General features: G+C 41.6%; 1 protein-coding gene across 1 annotated transcript in view; it reads right to left on the bottom strand.

The window, feature by feature from the left end:
- vsnl1a (visinin-like 1a) overlaps positions 1-19,502 on the bottom strand; it is a 61,191-nt gene that overhangs the window by 32,431 nt on the left and 9,258 nt on the right. The window contains exon 2 of the mRNA XM_029733181.1: positions 16,213-16,379. Coding sequence (XP_029589041.1) covers positions 16,213-16,374 — 162 coding nt within the window. The 5' untranslated portion in view covers positions 16,375-16,379. The remainder of the gene's footprint in view (positions 1-16,212; positions 16,380-19,502) is intronic.

The raw sequence follows: 19,502 nt of genomic DNA, 5'->3' as shown, positions 1-19,502 counted from the left end.
TTGGAACTAAACTATTAGTTGTGATTAATAATAGGTCTAAGGAATGTCATTTGACCCAATATTATGGCCATAGATGAACAAATTAACCCTGATATGTATCAAATCAAATTTGAAACAGTTTAGATGTAATTGTAATATGATTTTGTTTGCTGAGAGTCTCATAGGGTTTTGCATAAGGGTAATTTAAGATATTCTTCAGTTATTTAATATAGTGTTTTATTTTAGAAAGAAATTGAATATAGAATACATACTATTTGTTAATTTGGTTGTTCTACCAGTTATCAACATTGTTCAATGTAAAAAAAAAAGTTATTCTGTGATTTTAACTTTTTTGTCATCGTATTATTTTGGTATCGAGTATCGTTTTGGTATCAAGTATTGTTATACTAAACCTGGTATTGGTATCAAAGCCAAAATTCTAGTATCATGACAACATTAATGTAGCGTAACACTGAATTTTTGTCTCCTTACATAACACTGAACCATGTCCCCTTACATCTCCTACCATTGCTAAAAACAGACCATAGGGAGCTCTAATTAAGAGAACATTCCCTTTATGTAGTGAATTAAAAATAAAGAGTTTAGTTCACACCATCATCCTATTTAGTGTAGCATCTCTCACACTTTCTTGCTTTCCCATCCTCTCAACCTCTCTCTCTCAACCTCTCTCTCTCTCTCACTCTCTCACCCTCCCCATCCCCTCTCTCGTCCCCTCTCACACTCTCTCTCTCTCTTTTTCTCTCTCTCCCCCACCCCCTTCTCTCCCTCTCTGCAGCCAGAGTCAGAGGAGCAGTGGACGGGCATGTTGCCCTTTCTCTAGTGATTGAATTAGATGGGCAGTTGGCCTGCGGGATAACAGGGCTTGGCTGGCACAACACAACACAACCCCCCTCTACTCTGCTGCTCTGCTACAATCCCAGTCCAGCACACACACACTAGAGCTGGGACAATAAGATGAAAATGATCGACACAGACAATACCGATCACTTACCGCAGGCATTTGGCTGATATCATTCATTACGATAAGTAGCCTATACTAGAGAAATTAGAAGTTTGAAATGAAATAAGTTTGCTAATATGGGTGATTGTTAATGGGACAATTGATGGCTAAAATCAAATAGTAGTTTAAAGAATAATAAAAAACAAACTGTGGCGCACATTAATGTTATAAAGGAATCATTCTATTTATCGTTATTGCATCAAGTTAGGCAAATTATCGCAATATGGATTTTTGTTCATTTCGCCGAGCCCTAACACGCGCGCGCACACACACACACACACACACACACACACACACACACACACACAGTCCCAGGCACGGTTAGACCTACGGTATAAAAAGGCTTTTTAACACCTCTAAAGTGGCCGTAGCTGAACAAACTTTGTCAGGCAAAATAAATGAATACTTTAATGATTTTCTAAATTTTTCATGGTCGGAAAAGTCATTGATGATTCCTAGATCATTAAAGCATATCGTTCTTAGATTTAATTTCATTGATTTAAATGAAGTGCCAATGTTTGATCATAAACTCTCTGGCTTGATTTTTTACTTGATTGTTACTGTCTAAAACTGGAAGGGATGTATTATATATTGGGTCACTGAATGCAGCTAGTCACAATGCAGTCAGCCTAATAATCACACATTTCCTGCATTGGGGGATGAGTTTATGATTAACAACATGAACATAACCACAAGTTTTTTTGCACAATTCAACAATAACTATGTTAATGCATTTGTATTGCTGCTCTTCTGTGAGGAAAATGGCATCACTGAGAAATCTAGGGTGGGGCTCTATCCCTATGTAGTCTCTGGTAAATGCAACGTTTTTCACGGTCTGACGTATGATGCAGGCTCTCAGCCCCAGCTTAGCTCCAGCCCTGTCCCCAGCCCCTAGCTTCAGCCCCAGCCTTAGCTCCAGCCAGTTCCCCAGCCCCTAGCTCCAGCCCCAACTCCACTCCCATCCTCCTGAGCCCTAGACCCAGCACTCTCTCCCAACACCATCCTCCATCCCCAGCCCCAGCAGCAATAGATCACAGCCACTAGTGTTGGGGTAGGGTGGGGTGGACTGACTGGGCTGGTGGGAGACCTTAGGGAGACAGAAAGAGTAGGCCAGGGGAGGATGTGCCAACCGTAGTTTAAGTGGTGTAAGGTAAGCCTGAACTGCACTTCATCCCAAAATTGCCAACTGTAATTTAGAGAGGGAATCTGAGATTGGTACCTCTATATTTCAACTTTTAACTTAATGACATGTAGCCATTGATTCTTGAAGACTATAACTCTCTTTATCCACGTCTTCATTCCAGCACATGGGTTTCCTATTGATTAGGGAAGCAAGGCAAATTTATGTCCTTTAGAAAAAATTATAAAAAACATATAAAAATATGTAACCTACTGGTGTTACCTCTACTGATGCTGCCTCTATATTTATGCAGCACCTCACACGAACAGTTCCACTGCTGTACAAAATACTGAGAAATGACTCCAGTTCAGACAAAATGAAGTGAACAATATACTATTGTTTTCAATTCTCCCTCTGTTGTGACAGTGATGGAGCATGGCGTGTGAGCGCTCCAAATGACAGCCGCTATTTTTAGACCACCATCACTACAGACATACTTAGGCAGAGAGAGAGGGGGAGAGAGAGGGGGGAGAGAGAGAGAGAGAGACTCCAGGTTTGTTGTGGGACAAGTACGAAAAATGTATGAACTCACTACTGTATGTCGCTCTGGATAAGAGTGTCTGCTAAATGACAAAATATATATAGTGCTTTCGGAAAGTATTCAGACCCCTTTACTTTTTCCACATTTTGTTACATTACAGCCTTATTATAAAATTGATTTAATTAGGTTTTTTCCTCATCAATACCCCATAATTACTAAGCAAAAACAGGTCTTGCAAATTTATTACAAATAAAACACGGAAATATCACATTTACATAACTATTCAGACCCTTTAATCAGTACTTTGTTGAACCACCTTTGGCAGCGATTACAGCCTTGAGTCTTCTTCGGTATGATGCTACAAGCTTGGCACACCTGTATTTGGGGAGTTTCTCCCATACTTCTCTGCCGATCCTCTCAGGCTCTGTCAGGTTGGATAGGGAGCGTCGCTGCACAGCTATTTTCAGGACTCTCCAGAGATGTTAGATTGGGTTCAAGTCTGGGCTCTGGCTGGGCCACTCAAGGACATTCATACACTTGTCCCAAAGTCACTCCTGTGTTGTTTTGGTTGTGTGCTTAAGGTTCTTGTCTTGTTGGAACGTGAACCTTCGCCCCAGTCTGAAATCCTTAGCGCTCTGGAGCAGGTTTTCATCAAAGATCTCTCTGTACTTTGCTCCATTCAAATCCCCACAGCATGATGCTGCCACCACCATGCTTCACTGTAGGGATGGTGCCAGGTTTCCTCCAGACGTGATGCTTGGTATTCAGGCCAAAGAGTTCAATCTTGGTTTCATCAGACCAGAGAATCTCTCATGGTCTGAGCGTCTTTTGGTGCCTTTCGGCAAACTACAAGCGGGCTGTCGTGTGCCCTTCACTGAATAGTGGCTTCTGTCTGCCCACTCTACCATAAAGGCCTGATTGGTGGAGTGCTGAGAGATGGTTGTCCTTCTGGAAGGTTCTCCGATCTCCACAGAAGAACTCTGCAGCTCTGTCAGAGTGACCATAGGGTTCTTGGTCACCTCTCTGACCAAGGCCCTTCTCCCCCGATTTCTCAGTTTGACCGGGCGGGCCAGCTCTAGGTAGAGTCTTGGTGGTTCCAAACTTCTTCCATTTAAGAATGATGGAAGCCACTGTGTTCTTGGGGACCTTCAATGCTGCAGACATTTTTTGGTACCCTTCCCTAGATCTGTGCCTGGACACAATACTGTTTCTGAGCTCTACAGACAATTCCTTCTGCCTCATGGCTTGGTTTTGGCTCTGACATGCACTGTCAACTGCAGGACCTTATATAGACAGATGTGTGCCTTTCCAAATCATGTCCAATCAATTGTATTTACCACAGATGGACTCCAATCAACTTGTAGAAACATCTCAAGGATGATCAATGAATACAGGATGAACCTGAGCTCAATTTCAAGTCTCATAGCAAAGGGTCTGAATACTTATGTCAATAAGGTATTTCAGTTTTTTTAATTTGAGTAAATTAGCAAACATTTCTAAAAACCAGTTTTCACTATGGGGTATTGTGTGTAGATTGATGAGGGAATTAAACTATTGAATCAATTTCAGAGTAAGGCTATAACGTAATAAAATGTGGAAAAAGGGAAGGTGGCCGGAATACTTTCCGAATGCACTGTATATTCTGGGCTATAACGGGGTAAGACAGTTATATTATACTAAGTTCATTAGGTACTATGTTATATTCTTCAAGAATCAATGGGTATACATTAATTGAATATCATTAAATATTTCAGATTGCACTTCTAAGTGCCTACTCTCCGTTTTTTTCTTCATTTTAGTCATTTAGCAGACACTCGTATCCAGATCGACTTACAATTAGGTCATTCATTTGAACCCTTTGTATGTTTTTCATGTTTTGAACAGGTATTTTGATTCATTTCATCCATAGCCACTTGTTATGAAAGTTTTTATGTCCTTCATTCAAAGTGTTCTGCTTCTGTGATACTCAGAGGCTGAGAAATTGATCATTGAGCTAATCTGATATACCGGTAGGACCTACTGTAAGATGGCCACCGATATGGGTGTAAGAGGCGATATGGACTCCGGTGCCACCAGACGTTTGTTTATCTCTAACTTTGGAACGCTATGGGCTATCAACTCAGTTGAATCAAACCAATTGTATCTGAAAGGTGAGACTCTCAACTTGGTATGGAGACATTGACTGGAATGTATTTACATTTTTCAGTTATTTTTTGGTTATAGTGTCTGACACGCCCCCCCAGGGGCCAAAATCTATATATTTTCAGTGTACATACAACTAACTACCTTTGTGCTTTTATCACAACGTTTACTATTATGTCCACATTTTTCAACTTAGTCGTAAACCACTAGTATACAAAAGAGATATTATTTTTCATTTCTCCATATTAACACAGAACCCTTGGGGTCAAAATTGACCCCTGTTGGGGCTTTTATGGTTAAAATATCTAGGTGAGATAACCACATATCACAGTCTTAGTTAGTACATTTTTCCTCAGTGCTAGTAGGAAAAGACAAGTGCAGGTCATTTTTTTGGGGACCGGGGGCGCCGTGTTTTTCTTTAAAGATACTGTACTCTTTGAAGAGGTATGGTTTCAGAAGATTTTCGGAAGATGGGAAGGGATTCCGCTGTCCTGACGTTAGGGGGAAGCTTTTTCCACCATTGAGTTGCCGGGACAGAGAAGAGCTTTGATTGGGCTGAGCGAGAGCTGCTTGTCATATTATTGATTGCTGCTGGCCTCGTCTCTCTCTGTCACTGATCATATGACTGTTTCCATCTGTGGAAATAAAAGCACCGACAACGTCATTCATTCTAAACTTGTGACAGTAATACTCCGACTGTCTGGGGGGGGGTCACACACACACACACACTCACGCCCTATGCATCAAACACCCTACAGCAACAGAAGTGAGAAGCACCAAACCAGAATCTATCTATCCATCCCATCAATCCAGGTCAGCTTACTGTTCTGTGTCTCCTGGTGTGGTGCAGTGTGAGGGCTGGGTTGGGTTTCCGTGCGTGCGTGTGTGTGTGTACCTCTGTGTGTGCCTCTGTGTGTGCCTCTGTGTGTGCCTCTGCGTGCGTGCGTATTAGGCTGAGCTGGATTGGGTTTCGATCAGCGTGATCCCCTGCTATGTAGAGAGACCAAGGTCCTGCAGACTACTGCATGGTGCTCTGTGGGGTGGCGTGTGATGTCACTGCGAGTCTTTCATTAGAAACCAAGGCCGGTTGCCAATGCACATTGCCATTTATCTCTTTTCAGTTACAGTATTGAGATGTACTGCACTGTGTATTGTATGCTAGTGATGTACCGAGTTTCAGATGTACTCATGTGTAAACTTTTTATACTGAAAAGATTGACAGTGTTGACCAAATCCTCCTCCTCATCTTCCTCTTCCTCTTCCTTCTCTACCCTCGTCCTCCACCCCCCTCCACCTACTCCTCATCTTCCTCCTCCCCAGCAGCATACCACCCTGCACCCCACTGCTGGCTTGCCTCTGAAGCTAAGCAGGGTTGGTTCTGGTTGGTCCTTGGATAGGAGACCAGATGCTGCTTTCCTCTGGTCTGAAAAAATCACAACATCCCAGTGCCCCAGGACAGTGATTGGGGACATCGCGCCTGTGTAGGGTTCTGTCTTTCGGATGGGAGGTTAAACGGGTGTCTTTACTCTCTGTGGTCACTAAAGATCCCATGGCACTTATTATAAGAGTAGCGGTGCTAACCCCGGTGTCCTGGCTAACTTCCCAATCTGGCCCTCATACCATCATGGTCACCTAATCCTCCCAAGGTTCAAATTGACTCATTCATCTCCCCTGTAACTATTTCCCAGGTCGTTGCTGTAAATGAGAATGTGTTCTCAGTCAGCTTACCTGGTAAAATAAGGGTCATTAGAATACAGCACCAAGTGCACATTTCCTCCCCCCTTCTCCCCCAGTGTATATGCTCCCCTTAGGCAAATTACAGTGTGAAGGCTGTATTCAGCAGGAACCATACATTAAGTCCAATACTCTGCTGTTCATCACTGATGACGGCAACATCTACATCATCACAACAAGACCAAACACACACTGGCAACCCAGTCACTTACCTGACACCACTGTCATTACCCCGGAACCTAGACAGAGTACCGCAGTATGAGTCAAAATACCCATAAAACCTAGTGGTCAAACAAGGAAATGGTTCCAATTGTTTTTTAGAAACACTTAAAATAAGGGCTGTGTTTCGTGTAGGCTTACCCTGGTGTGACGTTTTGATAACCATGTAAATCTCTCTTGGACAAGGTGACTTTTATCTATTTGTTTAGCTAAAATGCTAAAATTGTGCCCAACACGACTTGAACATATCTAGCTACAACCAGGCCTGCCCTGATTGTGGTTTCCACTAACGCAATTCTTCATGCAGAGTGGGGGACAGAGAGACTAGCAACTAATGGAGGAAGTTATTTCTGATTTCTGCACGTAAAAATTAGCACGGGACGGGAGTGATTTTTATCAGGATCGGACAGGATAAATCCGGGGTTATAAAACTGTTGCGTGAGTCGGAAAATACGGAAAAGACTTGACAGGACAAGACGGGACAGGAATGAATTTTCAGTCCTTGGTCAACCTCTGGTGAGGAGCGTCGCACAACGTGGTAAGAAAATGCATGACATATTCTGCTATTCTTTCGGGCGTGCAATGGTGTCAGAGGGGGAAAAAACGGTGTTTGTTGTTTGCAGTAACTTTTTTGCTTTTGTAATATCGCAAACAAATGCAAGCTTCACCATTAAGGATTCCATCTTTAGCATGTGATGACAATACAGCAGAACAGAATAACAGGAATGACATTTACTGTCTCGTGTGGCCAAAAACAACTATCTGATAGCCACGCTCCGACTAAACCACGCCTGCAGTTTTCTGATCTGATCATCAACAACCCTACCTGGCTCTTTTTAAGAAAACAACCCAACTAAGTGACCCAATACCTGCAACCCAGCAGTTGGGTCATCCAAACAACTCAGCATTTTCGAGAGTGTAGGCTAGGTTGAAGATACTGTAGTTAGCTAGCGACCTAAGCCAACAACTAATAATTATCATCATAAACAAATGTCATTACCATCACAAAAACTTTTCAGGATTGAAATAGGAGGCTACGTTAATATAAGATTCTGTAATTGGCTTGACAGCCAATATTGTATTATTCAACATTGCTATTAAAAAAAATTTACATTTACATTTTAGTCATTTAGCAGACGCTCTTATCCAGAGCGACTTACAGTAGTGAATGCATACATTTTTTCCCCCCCATACTGGTCCCCCGTGGGAATCGATCCCAAAACCCTGGCGTTGCAAACACCATGCTCTACCAACTGAGCCACACAGGACCCCTTCTCTTTTTCACATTTTGTTACGTTACAGCCTAATTCTATGGATTAGGATTAAATAAAAAAATCCTCATCAATGTACACACAATACCCTATAATGACAAAGCAAAAAACGGTTTTTAGACATTTTGCAAATGTATAAAATTAAATAAAAAAAAACAGAAATACCTTATTTACATAAGTATTCAGACCCTTTGCTATGAGACTCGGAATTGAGCTCAGGTGCATCCTGTTTCCATTGATCATTCTTGAAATGTTTCTACAACTTGATTGGAGTCCACCTGTGGTAAATTCAATTGATTGGACATGATTTGGAAAGGCACACACCTGTCTATATAAGGTCCCACAGTTGACAGTGCATGTCAGAGCAAAAACCAAGCCATGGGGTCGAAGGAATTGTCTGTAGAGCTCCGAGACAGGATTGTGTCGACGTACAGATCTGGGGAAGGGTACCAAAAAATGTAGTTACCATTGAACGTTCCCAAGAACACAGTGGCCTCCATCATTCTTAAATGGAAGAAGGAAGTTTTGAACCACCAAGACTTAGCCTAGAGCTGGCCGCCTGGCCAAACTGAGCAATCGGGGGAGAAGGGCCTTGGTCAGAGAGGTGACCAAGAACCTGATGTTCAATCTGACAGAGCTCCAGAGTTCCTCGGGAGAATCTTCCAGAAGGACAACCATCTCTGCAGTACTCCACCAATAAGGCCTTTACGGTAGAGTGGCCAGACGGAAGCCACTCCTCAGTAAAGGGCACATGACAGCCCGCTTGGAGTTTGCCGAAAGGCACCTAAAAGACTCTCAGACCATGAGAAACAAGATTCTCAGGTCTTAAGGAAAAAAGATATAACTCTTTGGCCTGAATGCCAAGCGTCACTTTTGGAGGAAACCTGGCACCATCCCTACGGTGAAGCATGGTGGTGGCAGCATCATGCTGTGGGGATATATATCAGCGGCAGAGATTGGGAGACTAGAAGGATTAAGGGAAGCTAAACGAAGGAAAGTACAGAGAGATCGTTGATGAAAACATGCTCCAGAGCTCTAAGGACTTCAGGCTGGGGCGAAGGTTCACCTTCCAACAGGACAACGACCCTAAGTACACAGCCAAGACAACACAGAAATGGCTTTGGGATAAGTCTTTTGAATGTCCTTGAGTGGGCCAGCCAGAGCCCGGACTTGAACCTTATCTAACATCTCAAGAGAGACCTGAAAATAGCTGTGCAGCGACGCTCCACATCAACCTGACAGAGCATGAGAGGATCTTCAGAGAAGAATTGGAGAAACTCCCCAAATACAAGTGTGCCAAGCTTGTAGCATCAGACCCAAGAAGATTTGAGGCTGTACTCGCTGCCAAAGGTGCTTCAACAAACTACTGAGTAAAGGGTCTGAATACTTATGTAAATATGATATTTATGTAGTTTTTTAAATAAATGTGCTAAAAAATCTAAAAACCTGTTTTGGTTTTGTCATTATGGGGTATTGTGTGTAGATTGATGAGGGAAAAAACTATTAAATCAATTTTAGAATAAGGATGTAACGTAACAAAATGTGGAAAAGTCACTAGCTTAAATTGAAAACGAACATGCTAGCAGTTCATTGTGCTCACAATGACGCATCTCAATCTTTACAGCTGATTGATTTCTGAGTTCGGTCTGGAAAACTATTACTGGAAATCATTGGTACGCAGCTGCGCATGCAGAGACAACAGAGAGGATCAAAATAGAATCTACCACCACAGAGGCAAAAAAGAAAAACACCAACGCTATGCCTTCAGCATGCACTGATATTGTGCTCACCCCAAAAAAAGTTTACTCCCTTGATTCCTACAAAAGGATTGCCACTACAAATACAGTTGAAATGAAAAAGGAGTGATTTAAAAGAAAGATTGAATGTAGATTTAACTTAGCCTATTTGAGCACACTGGGACTCCAGAGATTTGACAATAGAAGTAGAGATACTTCAGTATTTAGCACGGTGACAGAAATGGCATCTGGACAGTTGTCTCAGGTGGATGGTTTGTGAACCATTCAAAAGCATTATGTCATGGCCGACTGCCCCCCCCCCACGATCACTGAACACACACTCCCCTACATATTTAGTTGGACGGTGATGCTAAAATGTGTACATTTGGCTCTATACTTCAGCATTTCATGAGGCGACAGAACAGAATGTCACCTTTTTATTTTAGGTTATTTTCATACCTATAGTGCAGACCAAAATTATTGGATCCCTTGATGAAGATGAGCAAAAAAGATTGTATAAAATAAATAACACAAATACTGTATGCTCAAAATGTTTATTTTTTTACAATTATATTATTTTATACTAATACAATTGCTCAGAGAAAGAGATGTTGTTTATCAATACTCCAGCACCCTCCCCTTGTGAGGATAACGGCACTGAGCCTTTTTCTAAAATGTTTTATGAGATCATATAACACATGGGAGGGATCTTATATCGTTCCCACTGGACACAAACAGAATTCAACGTCTATTCCACATTGGTTCAACGTTGATTCAACCAGTCTGTGTCCAGTGGGCTCCTCCATACAAAATATTTCCTGATCCTTGATATCCTTTGTCTGTGCTTATGGACTGCCCTCTTCAATTCAAACCACAGGTTTTCAATGAGGTTTAAGTCTGGAGACTGAGATGGCCATTGCAATATGTTGATTTTGAGGTCAATTAAGCATTTCTTTTCGAGGATTTTGATGTGTGATTGGGGCTATTGTCTTGCTGGAAGATTCACCTGCAGCCAAGTTTTAGCCTCCTAGCAGAGGCAAGCAGATTTTTGACTAAAATGGCCTTATGCTGTTCATGAAACTGTTGACCTTAACAAGGGCTTCAGGACCAATGAAAGAAAAATAGCCAAATAACATCAAAGAACCAACACCATATTTTACAGTGGGGATGAGATATTTTCTGAATATGCATTGTTCCTTCAAAGGCCAAACCCACCGCTGTTGTGAGTGGCCAAAGACCGCTATTTTCGGATCATATGATAATAATTATGCATAATCAGTTACAGACGAACAAAGATCATACCCCCAAAAAATGCTAATACCTCCCTTGTTATTGGTAATGGTGAGAAGTTAGAATGTTTTGGGGGCATGATCTTTGTGCATCTGTAACATTAATGTAGAAGTGTTCAAAAACATATATTATTAATTATAATAAAAATGACTCCAAAATGACACAATACATTATTTACCATTCATTTCTATTGGGCACAACATAATCGAAACACAACCAAAACAAAAAACAAATGTATCCAACAAGTTTGTTGCGTCACAAGCTAAATGTAGTCATTGTGTGCTAGGAATAGGGGACCAAATAATAAACTTTTGACAAACTCTAATGTAATTTCCTCAGAAATCATCACAGAATACCCCATAATGACAAAGCAAAAACTGATTTTTAGAAAATGGAGCAAATTTATTCAAAACAAAAAACAGAAATACCTTATTTATATAAATATTCAGACCCTTTGCTATGAGACTCGAAATTGAGCTCAGGTGCATCCTTTTTCCATTGATCATCCTTGACACGTTTCTACAACTTGGAGTCCACCTGTGGTGAATTCAATTGATTGGACATGATTTGGAAAGGCACAAACCTGTCTATATAAGGTCCCGCAGTTGACAGTGCATGTCAGAGCAAATACCAAGCCATGAAGAGCAATTGTCTGTAGAGCTCCGAGACAGGATTGTGTTGAGGCACAGATCTGGGGCAGGGCACGAAAACATTTCTGCAGCATTGAAGAACACATTGGCCTCCATCCTTCTTAAATGGAAGAAATTTGGACCCAGTAAGATTCTTCCTAGAGCTGGCCACCCAGCCAAACTGTGCAATCGTGGGAGAAGGGCCTTGGTCAGAGAGGTGACCAAGAACCCTATGGTCACTCTGACAGAGCTCCAGAGTTCCTCTGTGGAGATGGGAGAACCTTCCAGAAGGACAACCATCTCTGCAGCACTCCATCAATCAGGCCTTTATGGTAGAGTGGACAGACGGAAGCCACTCCTCAGTAAATGGCACATGACAGCCTGCTATGAGTTTGCCAAAAGGCACCTAAAGACTCTCAGACCATGGGAAACAAGATTGAACTCTTTGGCCTGAATGCCAAGCGTCACGTCTGGAGGAAACCTGGCACCATCCCTACGGTGAAGCATGGTGGTGACATCATCATGCTGTGGGGATGTTTTTCAGAAGCAGGGACTGGGAGACTAGTCAGGATCAAGGCAAAGATGAACGGAGCAAAGTACAGAGAGATCGTTGATGCAAACCTGCTCCAGAGCGCTCAGGACCTCAGACTGGGGCGAAGGTTCACATTCCAACAGGACAACGACCCTAAGCACACAGCCAAGAAAACGCAGGAGTGGCTTCGGGACAAGTCTCTGAATGTCCTTGAGGGGCCCAGCCCGGACTTGAACCCAATCGAACATCTCTGGAGAAACCTGAAAATAGCTGTGCAGCAACGCTCCCCATCCAACCTGACAGAGCCTGAGAGGATCTGCAGAAAAGAATGGGAGAAACTCCCCAAATACAGATGTACCAAACTTGTAGCGTCATACCCAAGAGGACTCGAGACTGTAATCGCTGCCAAAGGTGCTTCAACAAGGTACTGACTAAAGGGTCTGAATATTTGTGTAAATGTTTTATTTAAGTTTTTCAAATTTTTATAAATTAGCAAACATTTCTAGAAAACTGCTTTTGCTTTGTCATTATGGGGTATTGTGTGTAGATTGATGAAGGAAAAAAACTATTTAATTAATTTTAGAAAAAGGCTGTAACCTAACAAAATATGGAAAAAGTCAAGAGGCCTGAATACTTTCTGAAAGCACTGAATGTATGCAAAAGGTGACATTGTACTTTCTCCTCATATAAAACATTCGATCTAAAATCCAAAATGGAAGAGTTTAGAGCCCAATTAAATGTTTTTGCTTATCTGTCCAAATAAATACATAGGGGAGTGTATGTAAGTCACATCAAATATACCTTACACACACACACACACACACACACACACACACACACCATTGGGACATACACGAGAGCGCTCCCACGCATTTGCACAAACACACCTTTTCACAGGAACAGTCTGTCCAGCTAATGTGACATTATCCATTTTTTCACTATCTGAGGCTTTGGATTGAAGTAAAACCTTATCACTGATATCCTGTTGCCTGGAAACAAAATAGAATGCCACAATAAAAGGTTAACATGTCAGCAGCCATCAGCCTTTAAAACCTCTGTGGAACACCACTCTGTAGTCTGTATGGTACATAATGTTCCCCCACAGTGCACTCAATGCATTGATTGTGTATTACAGTAAAATGTTCTCCAAAGTGTCGGAGTACAAAACCCTCTCAGCCAGGCACACAGAACCCCAATTGGGGCTAAGAGGGTGTACATGTAGGCCGCCTGCATGTACAGTTGAAGTCGGAAGTTTACATACACTTAGGTTGGAGTCATTAAAACTTGTTTTCAACCACTCCACAAATGTCTTGTTAACAAACTATAGTTTTGGCAAGTCGGTTAGGACATCTACTTTATGCATGACACAAGTCATTTTTCCAACAATTGTTTACAGACAGATTATTTCACTTATTATGAATTCACTGTATCACAATTCCAGTGGGTCAGAAGTTCACATACACTAAGTTGACTGTGCCTTTAAACAGCTTGGAAAATTCCAGAAAATGATGTCATGGCTTTAGAAGCTTCTCATAGGCTAATTGACATCATTTCAGTCAATTGGAGGTGTACTTGTGGATGTATTTAAAGGCCTCCATTCAAACTCAGTGCTTGACATCATGGGAAAATCAAAACAAATCAGCAAAGACCTCAGAAAAAAAATTGTAGACCTCCACAAGTCTGGTTCATCCTTGGGAGCAATTTCCAAATGCCTGAAGGTACCACGTTCATATGTACAAACAATAGTATGCAAGTATAAACACCATGGGACCATGCAGCCGTCATACCGCTCAGGAAGGAGGCATGTTCTGTCTCCTACAGATGAACGTACTTTGGTGCGAAAAGTACAAATCAATCCCAGAACAACAGCAAAGGACCTTGTGAAGATGCTGGAGGAAACAGGTACAAATGTATCAATATCCACAGTAAAACCAGTCCTATATCGACATAATCTGAAAGGCCACTCAGCAAGGAAGAAGCCACTGCTCCAAAACCGCCATAAAAAAGCCAGACTACGGTTTGCAACTGCACATGGGGACAAAGATTGCACTTTTTGGAGAAATATCCTCTGGTCTGATGAAACAAAAATATAACTTTTTGGCCATGATGACCATTGTTATGTTTGGAGGAAACGGGGAGGCTTGCAAGCTGAAGAACACCATCCCAACCGTGAAGCACGGGGGTGGCAGCATCATGTTGTTGGGGTGCTTTCCTGCAGGAGGGACTGGTGCACTTCACAAAATAGATGGCATCATGAGGGAGGAAAATTAAATGGATATATTGAAGCAACATCTCAAGACATCAGTCAGGAAGTTAAAGCTTGGTCGCAAATGGGTCTTCCAAATGGACAATGACCCCAAGCATACTTCCAAAATTGTGGCAAAATGGCTTAAGGACAACAAAGTAAAGGTATTGGAGTGGCATTCACAAAGCCCTGACCTCAAACCTATAGAAAGGTTGTGGGCAGAACTGAAAAGTGTGTGCGAGCAAGGAGGCCTACAAACCCGACTCAGTTACACCAACTCTGTCAGGAGGAATGGGCCAAAATTCACCCAACTTATTGTGGAAAGCTTGTGGAAGTTTACCTGAAACGTTTGACCCAAGTTAAACAATTTAAAGGCAATGCTACCAAATATGAATTGAGTGTATGTAAACTTCTGACCCACTGGGAATGTGATGAAAGAAATCAAAGCTGAAATAAATCATTCTCTCTACTATTATTCTGACATTTCACATTCTTAAAATAAAGTGGTGATCCTAACTGACCTAAGACAGAGAATTTGTACTAGGAATAAATGTCAGGAATTGTGAAAAACAGAGTTTAAATGTATTTGGCTAAGGTGTATGTAAACTTCTGACTTCAACTGTATATTTGAATGTGTGTTTATGTATAGTAGCGTGTTCTAAAGCCTACACTAAAGCAGACTATGGGTGCATCCCTATTTCCTTTATAGTGCACTACTTTTGACCTGGACCCATAGGGCTCTTGTTAAAAGTAGTGCACTATCTAGGGAATTGGGTGCCATTTCGGAAACAATCTAGAGCAGCGATGGTATTTTGAGCCTGCCATTAGAACTCTGTAACATGGCTAATGTAATGGTCTTTCGTTACGGGGCATTTCCTGAGAGGACTGACCAGGGTAATGATGTAAGTGACTATATATCCACTAATCATAAATCTACCCTCCAGTACACATGACACTGTACACATGGTCAGTATTCACACAGCATAGGATACAAAGTGGTCTAAGGGTATAAGACCTTAATGTTCTTATTTCGATTCATTAAATAGAAGATTATAAAGATTGAACATAGTTTTAATGAAATGTTAGCTATCTAATGTATTTAGAACTAAAACATTTATAATTCATGGGTTCTAATTGAATTAATTTCCTTTTTTGAAGACTTTTCCCTGAGTAATAATATTAAAGGAGATTTTAATCAAAGTGCTCAGTTTCCTGCCCAGATACAAGAGGGAGTGAATAACATAACAGATACAGCTGAGGGAACGAATAGGAGAGGAGTATGATATCGCGTACTGTAATGTTCTCGTTACTCATTACAGTACTTTCATTGAGCTTGCCATAGTATCATGTTGGTTCGATTGCTCTGCCACTGCGATTACATACGCTTCTGTTACCAGTACAAACTACCAAAACCTTTGCATTTCCGCTAGTTCTCAAAATGTCCGTAGAGTATTGAGTTGTATGGTTTTAGAACACATGGACTTGAGGGGAAATTGAAGCCATGTAGCACTGTGCTTCTCTTCTCCACTCTTCTACTCTACTCTACTATATAGAAACATTGCTGATAAAAGTGTCTGTCTATGCAGATATTGGCAAAGTGAAAGTGGTAGTGTGCATCCCAAATGGCACCCTTATTCCCTATATAGTGCACTACCTTTGACCAGAGCCTGATGGGATCTCGTGAAAAGTTGTGCACTTTATAGGTAATAGGGTGCAGTCGGATGAGGGCAGAGTGACAGTGTTCTGTAGCTACCTTCACATAGAGTTGTTGGAACTCGTCCAGGTTGAGTCGTCCACTGGGGCAGTCTTTCAGGAAGCCTTTGTACCACTGTTTCAGCTCGTGCTCATTAAATTCCGTGCTCTTCACCAGGTCCTCCATCACCTCCGGGGTCAGCTTGCTGTTTTTCGCTCCCATTTTGTCTGGAAAAAATGTCAGAATAATTATTGTAGAATGTCAGCGGGAAAAAAATCATGGGACGGTCACGATGTTCTTTTCGAATGTCTGGATGGAAAGAATGACGCTGAACTATTTTGGAAAGTCTGCAAAGAATGAATTCCACATATTTTTCATTCCATTGCATTTCTACCAGACCAGGTTAAGTACCTGGGACAGTCTGGACAAACAATGACAGAAATCAGCAGAGTCATCAATCAGGCCTGCTTTGAACGAGGGAGAATATTCTAGAGCGGCAAATTCTATTTTACACACCTACTCCACACCTCTGTGGCTAAAATGGCTGTAATGTGTCCAAAACACCTGTGAAACTAAAATATCACCCCAGTCCAATACATTATGTGATATTTAGGGCAACGTAATGATGTTGAACACTATGTGTGGAATTATATACCATGTCTATATTTAGCTGCACCAGGGACAATAAAACACAGATGATCAATGGACCAAAGCATATTCTTGGATAGCTTCGATGATTGTCTTATTTTTAACCTAACAGGTTTGATACATTGGTAGAGTTTAGGCCTGCATACACTAGGGAGTAGCCTACCTCCCCGTAGCTGGCTACTACATCAAAGCATACTGTATAATGCAAACAACAATGCAATCCATCACTTCTGCTCTGCCTAAGTACCTAAAATCACTCAACAACACACATGCACCGGGTTAAACCACTGGAGATTGGAGCAAATTAGTCTGTATCCAACAGCAATCCCTTGAGATTATTAGGCTGAGTGGACCCGAGTCGCTCGTTTTAATGTGATGCCATAATTGTGACTTGGTTCATATTTTTTGCTGTGTCTAATTTTCCCATCGGCCCACGTTGCTTAGCCTTAGCCCTATCTCCACAGCCTGCAGCTGTTTGCACCTCAGTCTCTGTATCAGCCCAGCTCACACTGCTTCACATACACACACACGCACATGCACACAGCACATCACACTGATTCTGTTTCAGCCAGATTAGTTAATTAAGCACCATGTACTTAGCATAATTAGCAAATACATTTTAAAGTAAAACATCTGAGTCTCAGCATCAGGGTTGGGCTCAATTTGAATTGAAGGCAATCAATTCAGGAAGTAATTTGAATAGAAAATTCTGAAATCTTTAACTTTTGAAATAAATAGCGTCTACTTTTCAGTTTATATAGAAGTCATTGAAAATAAATGTCATTTTTTTTTATTATTGTAGTGTAATTTTAGTTAACTTCCTGAATTGACTGCCTTCAATTTGAGCATCAGCCCAACCCTGCTCAGCATCACTCTGTTAGCGTGGAAGTGCCCAGATGTTATTGTTGTGTAATTCTTAGCGTGCCAGATTAATGTAAAATGGGTAAAGTACTCAATGTCGCAACTGCATAAAACAATGAGAAATTATAGGATACCATCGGAAAGGCCATATCAATTAATTAATTTCCTCCTGTAGCAAACAAAGAGCAGCACTTTAAAGGATAAATTATATTATTTCTGATTGAATTATCACATATATGGCAAAGAGTATTCTCTAGAAGATAACAAATTGCAAATTATGATTTAATTACATGCAGTATTTTAACATTGCCTCTGCTAAGGGGTAAACAACCACATAAAAAGTGATTATTCATCCAACACCAACCGAATACTAATAACACAAGGAATTCAGAACAAAAAAATAATGATTATTTCATTTCATGGCTTAGAGGTGAAACTGAATGCATGACAAGCGGGACTCACAATCAAATTGCCATGCCAAAAAAACAATGAATAGGGATTGTGAGCTAGCCACAGAACAGAACTGAATAACAATGGCAAGACATCACCAATAGAATACCTAACCTAGCGCAAGGCGAGGCCTCAGATTGCCTGATAAATTAACTGGATGTCAACCTCTCTGATCTATGGAATGAAGTGGATAGATGCTCTCTGTCCTTAGTGATTACCACAGTTTATAATGGCCTATTCCCCTGAGACATAGAGTGTACTGTACACTCACTATCATCTGTGCCTTAGCTCGCACTGCAGGCTAGGGCAAAACAACCCTGATGCCAAGTCTAGTCTCAAATCCTTTCATTGTACTGAGTGAGGTAGCTATGGTACAAATACTCTGTCCCATACTCTTTCATTGTGCTGAGGTAGCAGCATGAGCCAACAAAGTCTCCTTCTTGACACAGAGTGTTTCTTGATATCTCAGATTGAGACAGCTGTTGATATACAGTGCCTTCCGAAAGAACTCAGACCCCTTGACTTTTCCCACATTTTGTTACGCTAAAGCTTTATTCGAAAATGTATTGAAAAAATTGAAAATCTCATCAATCTACACACAATACCCCATAATGACAAAGCAAAAGCATGTTTGTAGAAATTTGTGCTAAATTATAAAAAATAAAACAAATGAAATATCACATTTGCATAAGTATTCAGACCCTTTACTCAGTACTTTGTTGAAGCACCTCTGGCAACGATTACAGCATAGATTCTTCTTGGGTATGATGCTACAAGCTTGGCACACCTGTATTTGGGGGGTTTCTCCCATTCTTCTCTGCAGATCCCCTCACGCTCTGTTAGGGCAGTTGTCCTGTTGGAAGGTGAACCTTCGCCCCAGTCTGAAGTCCTGAGTGCTCTGGAGCAGGTTTGCATCAAAGGTCTCTCTATACTTTGCTCCATTCATCTTTCCCCCGATCCTGACTAGTCTCCCAGTCCCTGGTGGTGAAAAACATCCTCAAAGCATGATGCTGCCACCACCATGATTTCCCGTAGGGATGGTGCCAGGTTTCCTCCAGACGTGACACTTGGCATTCAGAGCAGAGGATCTTCATCAGACCAGAGAATCTCGTTTCTCATGGTCTGAGAGACCTTTAGCTGCCTTTTGGCAAACTCCAAACGGGCTGTCATGTGCCTTTTAATGAGGAATGGCTTCCGTCTGGCCACTCTACCATAAAGGCCTGATTGGTGAAGGGCTGCAGAGATTGTTGACCTTCTGGAAGTTTGGCCCGGTGGCCATCTCTAGGAAGAGTCTTGGTGGTTCCAAACTTCTTATATTTAAGAATGATGGAGGGCACTGTGTTCTTGGGGACCTTCAATGCTGCAGTCATTTTTTGGTACCCTTCCCCAGA

This window comes from Salmo trutta, chromosome 35 (assembly GCF_901001165.1).
Source record: "Salmo trutta chromosome 35, fSalTru1.1, whole genome shotgun sequence".
Classification (NCBI taxonomy): domain Eukaryota; kingdom Metazoa; phylum Chordata; class Actinopteri; order Salmoniformes; family Salmonidae; genus Salmo; species Salmo trutta.
Note: the sequence above shows the minus strand (reverse complement) of the source record. Positions and strands in the feature narration are given on the sequence as shown.